We start from the raw sequence: 18,128 nt of genomic DNA on the forward strand, positions 1-18,128 counted from the left end.
CCGGCGAGTCCCGCGCTCCCCGGGACCCCCCCCCCCACGGGCTTCTGCTCCGCCCTCGGGGTTGACCGGCCTCTTGCGCTGCCTTTTGCTCTGCACCCTGTGTGACTTTCTTTCCCTGGAAGCCTCTCTGAGTCTCTTCCCGTTGCTGTCTGCATCTCTGTCCTCATCTCTCTGTCTCTGTTTTCACGCTGAGTCTCTGGCTCCAGCGACCTGTCACCGTCTGTGTCTCTGTGGCTCTCATGACTTTTTTTCTGTCTCCTGCCATCTCTGTGTGGGATTCTTTGTCACTCTGCCCCTTCCCTTCCCCTTCCCTCTGAAGCTTGCATCTCTGTGTCCCTTAGGGCCTGTCAGGTCCTTCTCCTCCCCGGAGCCATCTGGAGAAGAGTCAGGACTGGGCACAAGGCAGGACTAAGACAATGGCAGTGCCCAGTCTGCGGCCATGGGTGGCCTGCCTGCTTGTGATCCTCCTCTCCTTGGGATTTAGCCTGGACACTCGCGAGGGTGAGTCCCCAGCACTGTCTCCTGGAGCCCCATCTCCCTTCCAGCAGACTGGGAGGCCAAACACTGAGCTTCCAGCCAGAACATGTCTATTTACTTACTTCGACAAGAAGACTGGGGTTAGGTCTCAGAAGGACTTCCCACCAGGAAGAGCATTTAGTTTCCCAGAGGTGGGCATTTTCCTCTCAGTTCCCTGGGAAATGAGAAGGACCCTGAAACAGGGATGAATAGATGTCCTCCATTCCTGCTTATGAAACAGTGATCCCAGTAAAGCCTGAATGAGAGTCAAAATGAGGGGATTAGTCTTAGAGGTCTTTTCTAGAGCCACTGAATGTTGGGAAAGGGGCCAGGATGGGAAGGGGAGCTGAAAACTAGGCACCATTAAGTAACTGAACCCATTGTGCAGACAGGAAACTGAAGCTCAGAGAATTGAGAGATCAAGCTAGGCTGGGGTCCTGAGCTCCTGTCTCCAGGTTCTGTCCCATGTCCCCCACTTTGAGGGCCCATCTGCTGGGGTAGGGAGCTTCTTTTAATTAGTCCCCAGGCTAAACACTTCCCATGTGTAGGGTTTTGGGGATTGGGACCATGTAGACGAAGTGGCCCTCATGAGGGTGCTGGGGGCTTGGCAGGGAGAGGAAAAAGTGCTGAGGGTGGAAGATTCAAAGGCGGAAGGATGAAGAGATGTCCCTTTCCCCACACCCACCATTCCCTTCCAGACTGAGGAAACTCAGGAATCCAGTTCTCTGTGCCTGCCTGAGGGGTCCCGTGATGCCCTCAGACTGGGACTTCCAGGGGCAGAGCAGAGTCTCCCCTTCCTGCAGAGACAGAGGAGTGATGTGAGTGGGTTGGGGCAGGGGGTCCCCTGAAGAGTGCTAGTCACAGAGGCACTGCCTGCAAGGCATAGCCCCACCCCTACACCCCTCCCCTCCTCCACCCCTCCCCTCCTCCACTGCTGTGCCAGGACAGGGCATAGCAAATGCCAGCCAGGAGCACAGCTGTCAGGACAGGAGCACGGCCCTGGGGGCAGGGGGGCGGGGGAGGGCGGTGTTTGGTCAGGGGACCCAGATGTCCTGTTCCCAGTGCAGCTCTGTACACCACCATGTCCTGAAGGGAGGCAGGCAGGGGTTAACCTGTGAAGGTCGTAGATTTGTTTTTCCAAATGACTCCCATCAGGGGAGCCCTAGAGAGGCTGGGGCATGATGGGAAGTGGCATGTGGGCTCCTGAGAGAACCCCCCATCTGCCTGCAGAGCCTGATTGGCCTTTGCCTGGAGGGACTAGAAGTGTTTTCTCATTCTCCCTGTCTGTGTGTGTGCATGTGTACCTGCATGTGCTCAGACACACACACACACACACACACACACACACACACACACATACACACACACACACAGTTGCTGGGTAGAGCCAAGCACAGGGACCATTAAAGACAACAGGGACAAGGTGTGAAGTAAGCCCCAAGGAGCCAGCCTAGCCTGGCCACCCCCTTTTCACCATCAGGGGATGGGCCTGGGTATGTATGATGGGTGCCTTGTTGCTTGAGGGCTGGGTAGGAAGGGAGGGAGTGGCGGCTGGAGAGGTTAGCAGGACTTGAATGGCAAGCTGAAGGATTCAGACCTGAATCTTCCCGAGTGGGGAACATGGAAGGTATCCTTGGGAGAAGTGAGTGCAGGGACCAGGTATCCAGCCCATTAGGAGAATGGTCCTACGTGCCTTGGGGAAAGAAAGAAAAGGGGGGCTGGGGCCCTGCGATCCAGAGAAGCCAGACACACCCAGGTCCCCCAGGGAGGATTGGACTTGGGATCCAGATGTCCATCGATTCAACCCACAACCCCTGAGTGCCCAGCGGTTCCTGCCCTGAACTGGGCACCATGTGGGGATCCTGACTAACAAGGGTCCTACCCTTAGCAGCCTCCCTCCTTGGAGGGGGTGACAGACAGACAGAAAGCAATGTTGGGGCAGTACCCCAGGTGTTCTGGTGTGGGTGCTGGACTAAGTGCAGCTGAGCTGAAGTGATTAACTCAAAGGGCCAGGGAAGGCGGGGGCTTGACCTGAGGCTTTCAGGGCAAGAACTGAGGGTGTTGGCAGGCCAAGGAACTCTTCTGAGGCTGGAGGTATTAGCGGGGCCCAGTTTATCAACACCCTGGAATGTCAGGCTGAGGAATTTAAACTTGAACTTTTGGCAATGGGAGCCACGGAATGTCCCTTCGAGAGTAAACAGTTGCAGGGACCAGGCATCTAGCTTTCTCAGGCCTGGGAGAGAAGTGGAGTGTCTGAAGCTCAGACTACTGCTGCCCAGTCACAGATTTCATTCATTCATTCCTTCATCAAATATTTATTGAGCACCAATTTCATGCCAGGCACTATACCAGGCACCAAGGATACAGCAATGAATTACACAATGATCCCTGCCCTTCTGGAGCTTACAATAAACAAAATAAATAAGTAAATTGTATATTAGCCAGCGTTAAGCATTTGGAGAAAAATTAAGTAGGAAGGGGAGTGGGACTTTCCTGGTGGTGCAGTGGTTAAGAATCTGCCTGCCAATGCAGGGGACACGGGTTCGAGCCCTAGTCCGGGAGGATCCCACATGGCACAGAGCAACTAAGCCCGTGTGCCACAACTACTGAGCCTGCACTCTAGAGCCCGCGAGCCACAACTATTGAGCCCACGTGACACAACTCCTGAAGTCCGCGTGCCTAGAGCCCATGCTCCACAACAAGAGAAGCCACCACAATGAGAAGCCCATGCACCGCCAGAAGAGAAGCCCCTGCTCACCACAACTAGAGAAAGCCCACGCAGCAGCAAAGACCCAACACAGCCAAAAATAAATAAATAAATAAATTTATTTATTACAAAAAAAAGTAGGAAGGGGGGTAGGGAGTGTTGCCATAGTAAATAGGATGGTCAGAGTAGTCCTTATTGAGAAGGTGACATCTGAGCAAAGACTTAAGAGAGGTGAGGGAGCCATTGAGAGGGAAGGGTGTTCTAGCCAGAGGGAACAGAAAGTGCAAAGACCCCCAAGGCAGAAGCTTGGCTAGCTTGTTTGAGGAACAGCAATGTGGCCACTGCGTCTGAAGAAGAGAGAGAAAGCGGGTGAAGTTGGAGAGTTGCAGGGACCCTGTAGGCTGCGGTAAGGACTTTGGCTTTTCATCAGCTAGATGAAAGCCATTGGGGAGTTTTGAGCAGTGGAGGAAAGTGATCCAACTTGTGCGTTGTGTTTCCACTCTGGCTATAGAGCGGAAGAGAGAAGAAAGGGGGGACAGGGTGGAGGTGAGGAGACTATTTAGGAAGCTATTGCTGTAAAGCCAGGAGAAGATGATGGTGAAGGCAGCTCAGGTGGCCCTGGATACATTTTAAATGTACAGCCCACAGAGTATAGGGGTTAGACAAGGAAAGGAATCATGGAGGCTTTAGTTTTGGAGTCTGACTGCAAGAATGAAGTTGCAATCAACTGAGAAGGGAACGTGAGTTTGGGAGGGAAGTTCAGAAGCTCACTTTTGCCCATGTTGGCTCATCTGGTGGGGATCCTCCAAGCTGCCAATGAGGCCTCTGAGGCCCGGGGAAGAGGTCACGCATGGGGTGCTTGGCCCAAACGGTACTGAGGGCTACCTGCACTTGTACCCACAGTGTGCCCCAGCCTGGACATCCGCTCAGAGGTGGCAGAGCTGCGTCGACTGGAAAACTGCAGCGTGGTGGAGGGCCACCTGCAGATCCTACTCATGTTCACGGCCACCGGCGAGGACTTCCATGGCCTCAGCTTCCCACGCCTCATTCAGGTCACCGACTACCTGCTGCTCTTCCGTGTCTATGGCCTGGAGAGCCTGCGTGACCTCTTCCCCAACCTAGCGGTCATCCGCGGTGCCCGCCTCTTCCTGGGCTACGCGCTGGTCATCTTCGAGATGCCGCACCTGCGGGACGTGGGGCTGCCAGCGCTGGGGGCCGTGCTGAGTGGGGCCGTGCGCGTGGAGAAGAACCAGGAGCTCTGCCACCTCTCCACCATTGACTGGGGCCTGCTGCAGCCTTCACCTGGCGCCAACCACATTGTGGGCAACAAGCTGGGCGAGGAGTGTCCCGACGTGTGCCCTGGCGTGCTGGGCGCCACTGGCGAGCCCTGTGCCAGGACCACCTTCAGCGGGCACACCGACTACAGGTGCTGGACCTCCAGCCACTGCCAGAGAGGTGGGCACTGGCACAGAACATGACTGGGGGCACAGAGGGGGCAGGGTCAAATGGGGCTGGCTGGCCATAAGATGGTATGGGTAAGTACTTTGCCGACACTATTTATTTTAATCCTCACTCATCCTATGAGGGAGGTGCTGTTGCTATTCCAGCTTTGCAGATGAGGGAACTGAGGCTCAGAAAAGTTAAACAACTGATGTAGCATAAGGCAGTCAAGGGGTGGGCACAAGACAGCATCAGGTAGTTATGGAGAGACAGTAGAAGATAGGTATAAGTTGGACATGGTGAGGAGGGGAAGGGTGGCATGAATGGATACAAGTCAGCTGCACAGCAGCAGTATGGGGCAGTGGACAAGAGCAAAGCCGACTGGCCTGTGTTTGACTCTCGGCTCTACTACTTACCAGCTATGTTTATTTAGCTAATCTGTGCCTCAGTTTCCTCATCTGTAAAACGATCAGAGCATTGTGATGAAGAATGAGCTATTCTGTAAAACATTAGAGCAGTGCCTGGGCCATGTTAGCAGCTCTATGCTTCTGATAAAAATGGCCTCAGCACAGGCTGGCAGTATTGAAATGGGAAGGTTGGGAGCTGGGTGGAAGGAGAAAGGAGGAGGTGACAGATGAATGACAGGGCAGGTGAGGACAAATAATGTGACGTGGGATCTTCTTTAGGACGTAAGGTACATGGAGGGGAAACAGAAGGAAAGAGTGGAGGAAAGGAGGAGTGGAATAAGGAGGGGATGGTTGGAGGAGGAAGTGAAAGTTATAGGGGAGGGAAAGAAGACCTTCAGAGACTGGAAGCAGATCTGGGGTCCCCAAGCTGAGGCTCTTTCCACGCAGCTCCTGGAGGTCAGCTCCCCTCACCCCAATGCCTCAGCGTGAGGGCAGAAGAGTAACCAGATCCCTGCTGTATCCACTGGGCCCCACCTCCCCAATATCTCCCTGTTGGCTGTAAACACAGCTGCTGCATGTCCTCTCTCTGTACAGTGTCAACACACCCTGGCTGACCCTTGCCACACGCATCGCTCCCACAGACATCCAGCTGCCACTGTGCAGAGTCGCCAGGCCGTTGGCACCCGGCCCCAAACCCATCCACATCTACTTGGGGCCACCTCCCACCCAGGGCAGAGCGCTGAAGAGGGAGGAAGTAGGGGCAGGGGCATGGGCCAAACGACCAGGGACGGCCCCTCCTTCTACACACTCCCAGACCCACCTTGCCCTGGACCTCACTCCTCAGGAGAAGCTGACTTGTTCACCTTGGCCCCATGCCTGGCAATGATCTGGGCACTAGGCCTAGACAGGACAGCAGGCTGGGGAGCAGCAGCCCTGATAGACAAGGTCACTGCTTGGTCCTGAGCTCTGACACCCCTGACTAGGCACTGTGGGAGGTGAGGAGTCACAGAGAGGGGCCACGGTCCCTATCTTCAAGAGCCCCCATCTGCAGAAAACAGAGTCGGCAACCAGTGTCATCTGAGCTGGAGGGATTTGGGTGCAGACTAAGAGTGTTAGCCCAGGAGGAGGGGGTGGAGCTAGGACCAAGGAGGCATGGGTAAGGTCTAATGCAGCACTCTGCCCACAGTGTGCCCTTGTCCCCGTGGGCTGGCCTGCACAGTTAGGGGTGAGTGCTGCCACACTGAATGCCTGGGAGGCTGCAGCCGGCCAGAAGACCCCCATGCCTGTGTCGCCTGCCGTCACCTCTACTTCCAGGGTGCCTGCCACAGGGCGTGCCCTCCAGGCACCTACCAGCATGAGTCCTGGCGCTGCGTCACGGCCGAGCACTGTGCCAGCCTGCGCTCTGTGCCTGGCCGCGCCTCCACCTTTGGCATCCACCAGGGTAGTTGCCTGGCCCAGTGCCCTCCAGGCTTCACCCGTAATGACAGCAGGTGAGTGTCAGGTGGGCGGGGGGGGCACCCTTGGAGCAGTGAGGAGGCCCACACTGGTCCAGGGCTCATGCCACATCCTCTGCTTGTCCCTACTAGCATATTCTGCCACAAATGCGAGGGGCTATGCCCCAAAGAGTGCAAAGTGGGCACCAAGACCATCGACTCTGTCCAGGCAGCCCAGGATCTGGTGGGCTGCACCCACGTGGAAGGGAGCCTCATCCTCAATCTTCGTCAAGGCTGTTAGTGCCTTCCTCAGGACCATACCTCTCCTCCTGGCCACACCCTTCCTCCAGGCCACACCCCTTACAATGATCCAGCTAAAGCACCGCTTTCCACCATCCTGGGTCCCAGCCCTGAGGGCCCCCTTCCCTTGGCCCCCATTCAGCTCCCCCCTCCCAATGGAACCATCACTTTCCTTGCCCCTGCTCCAGCCCTGTCTTCCCCATTCCCAGATAACCTGGAGCTGGAGCTGCAGCGCAGCCTGGGACTGGTAGAGACCATCACTGGCTTCCTCAAAATCAAGCACTCCTTTGCCCTCGTGTCCCTAGGCTTTTTCAAGAACCTCAAACTAATCCGGGGGGACACCATGGTGGATGGGTAAGGGGTCAGAAATAGTTCCTTCTGTCTCATCTCCTCCCCAACACTCCCAGAACTGTGGTGAAGAGTATGGGAACCAGCTCTGCTACTTACTAGCTGTGTGACTCTGGGTAGGTTACTTAACTTCTCTGGTCCTCAACTTTCTCATCTGTGAAATGGGGTTAATATAACTCTACTTATTTCTTAGGGCTGTTGTGAATATTACTTAAGTTGTTATGTATAAAGCACTTAAAACAGAGCCTGAAACAAAGTATATATTACTACATAAAATTATAGTTACATATAACTCTATATGTATTGGCTATAATTGTTATCATCTGATCCTCTTAGCTGCAGAGCAAGACTGCCTGGGTTTGAAACCCATTCCTACCTTTACCAGTCGAGGCCTACCCTTAATGTAGCCAGGATTTTTCAAAATAATGTTTTAAATTACCATCCAGCCAAGTGGTTTCTCATGTACCCCCAGGGGTGCCCCCACTCCAGCTGGAGAGGCATAGCCCCAGGCTGAGTCCCACTCCTCCCTGTGTCCCCAAAGCCAGGACAGAGCCTGGCATGTAGCAGGTGCTCAATTAATGTGAGATGAGGGAAGGAGGGAGGCAGAAAAACAGTTGACCCCATTTCACTGATGAGGAAAACACAGAGTGTGGGTGACTTGCCGGACCTCACATTTCTGGTCAGTGGCACCGAGTGGGTGTGTACGAATGCCCCGTGTGTACTGGTGTGGGTGGGCTGCTGTGTGCCGCTCCTTCCCTGTGCCCCCAGTGCAGCCCCTTCAGGAAGAACCCGTAAGACACCCCCTTCCTCACCCCTTGCCCCCACTGGCCGTGCAGAGCAAGGTTTCCTGGCCTCCCCCAGGAACTACACTCTGTACGTGCTGGACAACCAGAATCTGCAACAGCTGGGCTCCTGGGTGGCTGCGGGGCTCACCATTCCCGTGGGCAAGATATACTTCGCCTTCAACCCACGCCTCTGCTTGGAACACATCTACCACTTGGAGGAGGTGACTGGCACGAAGGGACGGCAAAACAAGGCAGAGATCAATCCCCGCACCAACGGAGACCGAGCTGCCTGTGAGGCCCAATACCCCAACCCCTGGCACCCTGGCAGTGAGAGATGTGACCCCAAGGAACACCCAGACGCACGCACAAGCTGACTTTCACACACACTGAAATATACCAGACATGCTCCCGGGTGGAAGGGGACGCTTGAAGGGGACAATGTGATCATTTCTCTTCAGAGGCCACGTTGGGGGTGGGATGCTGCGGCGTCAGGGTGGGGGTTGGGAGTAGGCGGCTCAAGCAGGTGCTCTCAACACGGTCAAGAGCAAGTGTTCGCCCTTCACCCTGAACAGGCCAGACACGCACCCTGCGCTTCGTGTCCAACGTGACGGAGGCCGACCGTATCTTGCTGCGCTGGGAGCGCTTCGAGCCGCTGGAGGCTCGCGACCTACTCAGCTTCATCGTGTACTACAAGGAGTCGTGAGTGGCGGGGGCGGGGCCAGAGTGGGTGGGGCCAGAGCGGGGGCGGGGCCAGGGCCAGAGCGGGCCGGGGTCAGAGCCCGACCACGTCAGTTTGTTCACGACCGCAGGCAGGTGAGGGCAGAGCCCCGGGGGGGCTGTGGAGAGCCAGCAAGCCAGGACCCCAGAGTCGTACTCCCTCGTAGGGCCCACGTCTGGCTCTCTCCTCTCACCTTCTTCATCCCTTCGTGCCTCAGTTTCACCTTAACCAGTGATGAGGAGAGGACAATCAGGATTTCTGAAAGCCCAGGAGAGGCGCCCTGCTGGGAAGGCCTGGATAATTAAACTTCACTTCACTAGGCTAATGTTTTGTACCGACCGCATGCTCCTGCCCCAGCAGCGGTTTGGGAAGTACCCACTAATTTGGTCAGTTTTATGCATATCCTTGCCAGCATTTCATTAAAGCCTGAGGAAGGGAGGGAGCAGGGACAACCAAGGACCAGCTGCTCTTTTCTTTGGAGAGAATGTACTGACCATAGCAGGATGGATAGTGGTTAGATCACAGGAAGAACTTCTCCGAAAGCATGGCTAGGGATCAAAAATAGAACTCTTTAGAGGAGAGAGATGGATTTGGGAAGGCAAGCTGGGAGAGCAGGAGCGAGGAGTACTAACCCTCTGTGGTAGATAGAAGATGGGAGCCACCTGGTTTGGAATGATTTCCTGTGAATTAAAATGGAGAGATCTTAGTTGCCCACTAGCACAGGGCCTGGCCTGGGAGGAAGGGAGAAAAACTAATGGTGGGAGGCCTGCTCACAGGGCCAAGGCTCTCCTAGGCCTCAGTGGAAGATGAAGGACTCTAGCACGAGGAGCTGGAGAGTTTGTTAAATACAGATTCCTGGGCCCTGCTCCCACAGATTCTGATTCCATTAGTCCTGGGCAGGGCCCATAAATCTGCATTTCTAACAAGCTTCAGCATTCAGGTAATGCTGAATCTTCTGGGCCATGGACCGCACGTTAAGGAATGCTAACATGGACTGCAATGTAAAGCCCCGGCCTCCCACCCCTACCCACCGGTTGTACAGCTCACATTCTGCAGGACTATACACCACTGCCTTTGGACTCAAAGGGCAAAGAATCTTCGAGGTCTTTCAGGAAATTCCCCTAGCATCTGCCTTGCGGTGTGGCTATGGCTGTGCTCCCTTAGAGATATACTGGGGATCCTGGCTCAATTCCAGCTCTGAGCAGACCCACTCAGTGAGTGTGTCATGTCCACAAGGCACCTGCCCCAAAGGGCAGACCCACACCTGCTTCTGAATGCCCTCATACTGGAAGAAGCATGACAATGACAGTCTTGGAGTGATTCAGAGAGGAGGGGGATGCTAGAAACTGGGGTTGGGGCTGAGCTGCCCCTCATCTCTAGGGATGGGGTGTTCAGCCCATTCCAGAATGCCACAGAGCATGTAGGTCCAGATGCATGTGGGGCCCAGAGCTGGAACCTACTGGACGTGGAACTGCCCCTAAGCCGCACCCAGGAGCCAGGTGTGACCCTAGCCCCGCTGAAGCCCTGGACACAGTACGCAGTGTTTGTGCGGGCCATCACGCTGACCACTGAAGAGGACAGCCCCCACCAAGGAGCCCAAAGCCCCATCATCTACCTCCGAACCTTACCTGCAGGTAGGCTGAAGCCTTTGAAGGGGGTTGGGAGCTAAATGCCTGGGTCCTAGCGAGAATGGGGGAACCCAAGCACCAGAAATAGAGAAGCTGGGTCACTGAACACCGGGCCTATAGAGGCTGGGAGGCTGGACCTCAGAGAGAAGGGCCCATAACCAGACAGTATTTGAAAGGGGGATCTGCAGCCCCTCAGTTGTACCCTACTCACACCCCCAGCACCCACAGTGCCCCAGGACGTCATCTCCACGTCCAATTCCTCCTCCCACCTGCTGGTGCGCTGGAAGCCACCGACCCAGCGCAACGGAAACATCACCTACTACCTGGTGCTGTGGCAACGCCTGGCAGAGGACAGCGACCTCTACCTCAATGACTACTGCCACCGCGGTGCGCAAGGAGGAGGCGCGGACCGGAGGGGTTGGGGTGTCGGGCCGCGGGCGCTGCCAGTCTAACTCTTTCCTTCGCCGCCGCCGCACCAGGCTTGCGGCTGCCCACCAGCAACAACGAGCCCCGCTTCGACCGCGAAGACGGGGAGCTCGAGGCCGACAGGGAGCCTGGCTGCTGCCCTTGCCAGCACCCACCTCCTGGGCAGGTCCTGCCACCGCTGGAGGCACAGGAGGCCTCCTTCCAGAAGAAGTTTGAAAACTTTCTACACAACGCCATCACCATCCCAAAGTGCGTCTCGGCACGAGAGAGCCGGGAGGCCAGGGTGCTGACGAGCGGGGTCTGCGGGGCGGGGCGGGGCCTGGGTTGTGGGTGGGGTTGGGAGGCGGTCCGCCGTTGCAGAGGGCACTGGGGCGCCTTCCAGGCGGGCCTGACAGGGCCCACCCCCCCCCGATCCCCCGGTCTCCCCAGATCCCCTTGGAAGGTGACGTCCATCAATAAGAGCCCTCAAAGGTGAGCGGGGGCGGAGCAGGGGCCGAGAGGCGTGGCTCCCGGGACCGGGGCCTGGCTCTGACTCGCGCCCTCCCTAGGGACTCAGGGAGGCACCGCCGGGCAGCCGGGGCCCTCCGGCTTGGGGGGAACAGCTCGGATTTCGAGATCCAGGAGGACAAAGTGCCCCGGGAGCGAGCGGTGCTGAAGGGCCTGCGCCACTTCACAGAGTACCGGATCGACATCCATGCCTGCAACCACGCGGCGCACACTGTGGGCTGCAGCGCTGCCACCTTCGTCTTTGCACGTACCATGCCCCACAGTAGGTGACCCCCACCCCCAGCTCTACCCCGCCCACACACCGACCCCAAGGACCCTAACCAATTAGTGCTCCAACCAGCCAGTTTGACCTCCCGCCAACCTCAGGACCGCAGTTTGCTCAACCTTTCCAGTCCCCATAATCCCAGCGTTTCCTCAAACCTCCCGGTTTAGCGCCCTTGGGTTTGAACATGAAGGTGAGAGGAAATACTTGTGGCCGGGCTGCCTGATGCCCTCTCCCGCAGGAGAGGCTGATGGCATCCCAGGGAAGGTGGCCTGGGAGGCAGCCAGTAAGAGCAGTGTTCTCCTACACTGGCTCGAGCCACCAGACCCCAACGGACTCATTCTCAAGTACGAAGTCAAGTACCGCCGCTTGGGAGAGGTAGGTACCCCAGGAAACACCCTAACCTAGCCCCAATTTGTGCCTCCATCCTCTTCCCAGCCAGCTCTTCTGTGTTGCCCTCAGGAGGCCACAGTGCTGTGTGTGTCCCGCCTGCGATATGCCAAGTTTGGGGGCGTCCACCTGGCCCTGCTGCCTCCTGGAAACTACTCTGCCAGAGTTCGGGCAACCTCCCTAGCTGGCAATGGCTCCTGGACAGACGGTGTCGCTTTCTACATCCCTGGCCCAGGTGTGCAGAGCCGCTGTCCCAGACCTGTACTCCCAAACAGCCCCACCTGGGTCCCCAGCCACATCTCCCATTGTGGAAACCACAGGCCCCTCCACCCCATCCCTCCCCCATCCTCACCTCCCATTGTGGAAAGAGAAGTGTCCTCTACCCTCTGACTTCTCCATCTTTGACCCAAACCTCTGCCACCTTCTGGCCACCAGAGGAGGAAGACTCCGGGGGGCTGCACGTCCTTCTCACTGTCACCCCCGTGGGCCTCATGCTGCTCATCATTCTTGCTGCCCTCGGTTTCTTCTACAGCAAGAAGAGGTGATGACAAGTCCCATATTGGTTCCCAACCCCCTTCTTCCCTGAGCCCTCATCATAAGGTCAGTGCAATCAGAGGGTAGTAGATGAGACAGCAGAAAGGAATTCCTTAGAAGCAGTAACTCTTCCCCTGGGGGCGGCATGGAGGAAAGAGACATACCTTTCAGTTAGGGGGACCAACTTGTCCACGTTTGCCTGGGACTTTCCTGATTTTGGTAGTGAAAGTCCCAAATCCTGGGAAACCCCTCAGTCTGGGCATACTGGGTCTGTTGGTCACCATACTCTTAGCCTGAGAACTAATGAAACTGGTCCTATCATAGCAGGGGGAGAAGCAGGAGACCTCAGGATGTGTCCTGGGATCCTGGGATTCTTGATGTCAGATCCCCCTAGGGCTGGATATGAGAGGGAACTGAGGGCAGGACTTTGATTAGCTGGGTTCTGAGGACTAGCTGAGCAGACAGCGGCTTCTCTACTTCTGTCCTCCCTTTTCCCAGCCTGTCAGATCCCAGATCCCAGGACTAGGACCAAGACTAGCTTGGAAAGTGCTTGGTGTTCCCCAGGGATCACCCTGATCAGAGCTAGGGGTTATGATCAGCAACTTCCTTCCTCCTTGTAATGTCCCTCTTCCTTGTCCTCTGACATTGCTTCTTCCTTCCCGAGGACCCTTCCAGCCTGACCCTCTCACCTCCCATTGCAGAAACAGCACGCTGTATACCTCTGTGAATCCGGAGTACTTCAGTGCCTCTCATAGTAGGTCTGGGGGTGGCTGGACGGGTGGTGTGGGAAAGGGAGACAGGAGGGGAGAAGAGGCAGACTTCCAGACCATCTTGGAGAAGGCAGCCTTGGGACCCGAGCCCTTCAGAAGAGAAGGGGAGTGGGTGGAGGTGTGGCAGAGAGCAGTACCCTTGCCTTGTGACTCCCACTTCCTCTCAGTGTACATCCCTGATGAGTGGGAGGTGCCTCGGGAGCAGATCTCCATAATCCGGGAACTGGGCCAGGGCTCTTTTGGGATGGTATACGAGGGGCTGGCACAAGGACTTGAGGTTGGAGAGGAGCTCACGCCCGTGGCCCTGAAGACGGTGAATGAGCTGGCCAGCCCACGAGAACGCATTGAGTTCCTCAAGGAAGCCTCTGTCATGAAGGCATTCAAGTGTCACCATGTGGTAAGGGAGGGTCAAGGGCATTGTCAGGGTCAAAATTAGGGTGAAGTTCATGTGGTAAGAGGGAAAAGATCAGAGATGATTTCAGGGCACCATCAAGTTCAGGGTTGGGCCTGTGGTTAGGATCCTAATTGGGGTAAAGCTCATGGCTGGGGTTAGAGTCGAAACAGGGTCATCATAGGGCCACGGTAGGATCATGGCTAGGGCTGAAATCAGTCCTGGTGGAAGTCAATACTGAGTGTCCACATCATTATTAGGATCATGGTCAGAGTTGGTTCAATCATGAAGATTGGGATGATAGATCGATTAAGGTCACGGGTTAGCGTCAGGGTCATTGTTAGGTCAAGATTAGGGTTATGGTCATGGTTGGGGTTAGGAGGGTTGGTGTCTGGGTCAGCTGTGAGAGCAGAACAAGGTTTTGGCCAGGGAGATCAAGGGAGCTGGGTAGACCTGCAACCAGGCTCTTCATCCATCCCAGGTACGTCTCCTGGGTGTGGTGTCTCAGGGCCAGCCAACTCTGGTCATCATGGAGTTAATGACCCGAGGGGACCTCAAGAGCCATCTTCGATCTTTGCGGCCTGAGGCAGAGGTAGGGACCAGGAAGATCCTGGGTGAGGGGCTGGGGAGTTAGAGAGGACTTGGGCACAGCTGTAGGGGTAATCACTGGGCAGGAGTCCAGCCTCAAGCTCCTACTTCACTAGCCCCCTCTCTTGGCTCTAGAACAACCCTGGGCTCCCTCGGCCAGCACTGGGAGATATGATCCAGATGGCTGGTGAGATCGCAGATGGCATGGCCTACCTCGCTGCCAACAAGTTTGTGCACCGAGACCTGGCGGCCCGAAACTGCATGGTGTCCCAGGACTTCACCGTCAAGATCGGGGGTACAGAGGGGGCCAGGCGGGTGGGGGCAGCCTGGGTAGAGTGACTCCCCCTAAGCGAGGCTTGAGGAGACCCAGGCCTGTCCCACAGCTCTGTCCCTGATAGCCCCCCACCCTGGATCTCAGTCTCCTCGTCCGAGGGCAGCAGGATTTGGATGGGATGATCTCTGAGGTCCTTTGAGCCCTCACATTCCAGGATTCTTGGAGGTGGAGAGGGTTGGGAGAGGTATTCCTGGGGCAGGAGCTGGTGAATGGCTCTGCTGCCCCACACCCCGTCTACCCTCACTTTCCAGACTTCGGGATGACTCGAGATGTGTATGAGACAGACTATTACCGCAAGGGCGGGAAGGGGCTGCTGCCTGTGCGCTGGATGGCCCCTGAGTCCCTCAAAGATGGAATCTTCACCACCCACTCGGATGTCTGGTGGGGCCTGGCTGGAGCTCAGGGGGTGTGGAGGCAGGGCCTTGGGAGAGGCCTGGGTGCATTCCTTAGGGTGCGCTGAGCTGCATTAAGGGTGCTGGGCTCAGGCCCTCCTCCACGTCCTCCAGGTCATTTGGCGTGGTGCTCTGGGAGATTGTGACCCTGGCTGAACAACCCTACCAGGGCCTATCCAATGAGCAGGTGCTCAAGTTCGTCATGGATGGCGGGGTCCTAGAGGAGCTGGAGAGCTGTCCCGTTCAGCTGTGAGTCACCCCAGTCTGCCCTGCCTATACCTGTCCCACCCCCGTGAGTCTGGCCCACCTCCTCTGATGTTTTTACTTGCACTGATCCCCAGTTCTGAGCCCTCCAACTCAAAATCCCCACTACAACCCCCATTTACTCCCCTGTGACCCTCTCAGACATAATCCCCCATGACCCCCCCTACAATCACACTGATTGACCCTCTCAGTGCAGGAGGCAGGACGTGTGCACCCCTCTGACACTGCCCCCCACCTCTACCAGGCAGGAGCTGATGCACCGCTGCTGGCAGCAGAACCCGCGCCTGCGCCCAACTTTTACCCACATCCTGGACAGCATACAGGAAGAGCTGCGGCCCTCATTCCGCCTCCTTTCCTTCTATTACAGCCCAGAGTGCCGGGGGGCCCGGGCCTCGCTGCTGCCCACAGATGCAGAGCCCGACTCCCCGCCAACCCCTAAAGGGGCTTCCTCAGACTTCAGCCCCCAAAATGGGGGTCCAGGGCACTGAGGGGCACCCCATTCCCTGGCTGGTTGGCCTCCCATGGGCAGAGAGGAAGGGACCTGACCTTTGCAGCCGTGAGATGCTGAGACAGGGCAGGGGGTGGCCGAGGGGGGCACAGAGAGCAGGAGCAGGACAGATCGGGGGTGACAGGGAGAGCAGAGCAGAGTCACGGCAGGACAGATTTTCTCAGGAATCTGATCCTCCATGAGGACGTAATCAAGGCCACAACAGAAGTGGAGGTTAGACCAAGGACAAGACATCCTGCCCTCTGAGTGAGAGAGCCTACTCAGACTAGGAAGAGAGACCTGCCCGCCCCAGAGGCAGCGTCTGGGGAACCCCACCCTCGGCTTCGGAGCTCCTGTGGGCATCTGGGGCCACCAGCGCGTTTGAAACCAGATGAGCAACCAGAATCGGGGCTGGAACCCTCTCTGTCTGTGTTTGGGAGGCTGGGTTTGGGCATCCACGTGACTGCTCCTCTCATCTCCTCCCCTCTGCCCCGTTCCGCGGGGGTTGTGAGGAGAACCCAGGGACCCGGGCAAGTGGGTTCCCAGCCTGGCCTGGAGGCCTGCCCTCACCCCCCTTCCTCTCCTTTGCCATACCCAAAGACCCCAAGCTTGGTGCTCCCCCTTCCTCTTCTCCAGGGCGTTCCCTTGGGGCAGATTCACCCCTTCTCCCAGTCCTTTCCCCCTCAATCCCCCTCCTACCCTTGGATTATTAAGGCTTTAATAGCCTTGCTTCCTCCCTGCCCTCACTTCTGCCCCCCACCCCTGCCTCTCATGGGAAGACTGGAGAAGGCACAATAAAGGCCGAGGTCTGTTTATACCCTGGTCCCGGGCAGCCCATTATCTCTCCATCTATATGGTGTTAACACTGGATGAACTTCCTCCCTCCCTCCTTGGGGACTTGAGGTGGTGACCCTGAGGCAGTGATATAGGATAAATACACTGCTGTCAAACACCACCTCCATGAGGACTGAGCAGCCAGGGTTGCCATGGCAGTGAAGCAGGACCATCCTGCTATTATCTGCGGCTCGGGTGGCCAGAAGTGGTTGAGCCAGGCAGGGGAACCTTCGTATCTGGCCTCCCAGCCTCACCAACCCGTCCCCTACACCTCATCCCTCCGTATTTCCACTGGGCAGACATTTCCTGGGGTATCACAGGACAGACTTGAAGTGGGCAGAACTTGGGGTGGGGGAGGGGTACTGATGACATCACCAGTCCGTGCTGGATGCCCCCCAGGCAAGGCAGGGGACACACGTCAGAGCAGAGTCTGTGTGTCTGGCTCCCTACTGTTATTCCATCCCAGGAGCAGAGATGCCCCGGAGGCAGGTTAAAGGAGCACATGGGAGTCTGTTTCCAGGCTCTTATGCCAGTGCCATCAGGGCATTCGAAGGGGAGGAGCTGCAGATGAACGACTTAAAACCTTGGTGAAGGGGGTGGTAGCAGAAGGGGCTGGGCCTGGCTCAAGGCCTTTTCGCATCCTGTATCAGCGTTTCCTGCATCCAGGTCCTCAGGGCCAGAGCTCCCATGCTGCCACACACAGGGGTTCTGCGGAGGTTTATACTTCTAAGCGTGCTTGCTCACTCCAGCACCTGTCCGGAAAACCACAGCTCCTTAAGGCATGAGCGGAGTGTGCATGAGTCTGTGCGAGGCCGTCTCTATGCTAACCACAACTCAGACACTATCCTGTTAGGGTCCAGGTGGGCAGCAAGCACCACGTGTCCCACCGCACGCGCCCCTGCCCTTCCCTGTCCCTGCCTGTCATTGCTAGCTAAGGCAACAGTGACCCCTAATGGTTGCTGGCGGAACCACAGCTTAGGGAAAAAAGAGTGGGGAAGGTTGTTCTCTCCTCCCTCCCTGAGTGGCTGGTGTCAGACCACCAGCGAGTACAAGGGAGGAGAGACTCCACACATAAGCCCTGGATCTGAGACCCACACACTCGCACAGCAGACAGGCACACCTGCACTTGCACAGGCCCAGAGGGCAGCACTGGGGTCAAGTCATCTCCCCACCACCCATGTCCCCTAACCTCCACAGGATGGGACATTGCGTGCTTAGGAAGCGCTGGGCATGTGGATGTGGAAGGGCTTAAAGAAGGGATTGGGAGTTGAAGAAAAGAGGGCTTCAGAAAAACACTGCCTGTGCTTCACCTCCAAAGATGAGCAGGTGGTGACTGGCCCAAAAGAACGTTTTGGAGAAAGATGTAGGGATGCCGGAAGACAAACTCTACTGCCATCTATGTCCTAGAAAAAAAGTGGATGTACATTGTAAATCAACTATACTCCAATAAAATTAAAGAAAAAAAAGTAGATGTAATAAGGTAGCAAGAAAGATAGTGGTTAGACTTCAGAAGGGACTTCCCAACTATACAGAGAAGCTTTGTGGAGGGAAGAAGTGTCCTCTCTCAGAGACAGCTAAATACAGACAATAGGTTGGCCCGGGGAAGGAGAGTGACGGACACCTACCACAGAGGCAGAAGGATGAGGGCAGTGACTAAAATAGTCCAG

The 18,128-nt window shown here is 56.5% G+C and overlaps 1 protein-coding gene across 2 annotated transcripts; it reads left to right on the forward strand.

The window, feature by feature from the left end:
- The first annotated feature begins 359 nt into the window (after nt 1-359).
- INSRR (insulin receptor related receptor) lies at nt 360-16,486 on the forward strand. Of its 2 annotated transcripts, XM_030759540.2 has the most exons (22): nt 360-501; nt 4,127-4,678; nt 6,257-6,560; nt 6,657-6,799; nt 7,013-7,157; nt 8,013-8,227; nt 8,509-8,635; nt 10,050-10,288; nt 10,502-10,669; nt 10,762-10,957; nt 11,138-11,179; nt 11,257-11,477; nt 11,719-11,855; nt 11,940-12,102; nt 12,303-12,408; nt 13,103-13,155; nt 13,339-13,568; nt 14,044-14,154; nt 14,286-14,445; nt 14,736-14,865; nt 14,991-15,125; nt 15,385-16,486. In XM_030759540.2, exons 1-22 carry the CDS (start codon nt 417-419, stop codon nt 15,626-15,628), a joined length of 3,906 nt encoding a protein of 1,301 aa, XP_030615400.1. In that variant the 5' UTR covers nt 360-416; the 3' UTR covers nt 15,629-16,486. The 2 variants fall into 2 exon arrangements, with proteins under 2 accessions (XP_030615400.1, XP_089769517.1); XM_089913391.1 differs by having other exon boundaries at nt 13,103-13,568.
- Nucleotides 16,487-18,128: the final 1,642 nt, after the last annotated feature.

Source organism: Delphinapterus leucas, chromosome 1 (assembly GCF_059928025.1).
Source record: "Delphinapterus leucas isolate spDelLeu-1000000601 "Yukka" chromosome 1, BTC_Dleu_Yukka2, whole genome shotgun sequence".
NCBI classification, from domain to species: Eukaryota; Metazoa; Chordata; class Mammalia; order Artiodactyla; family Monodontidae; genus Delphinapterus; species Delphinapterus leucas.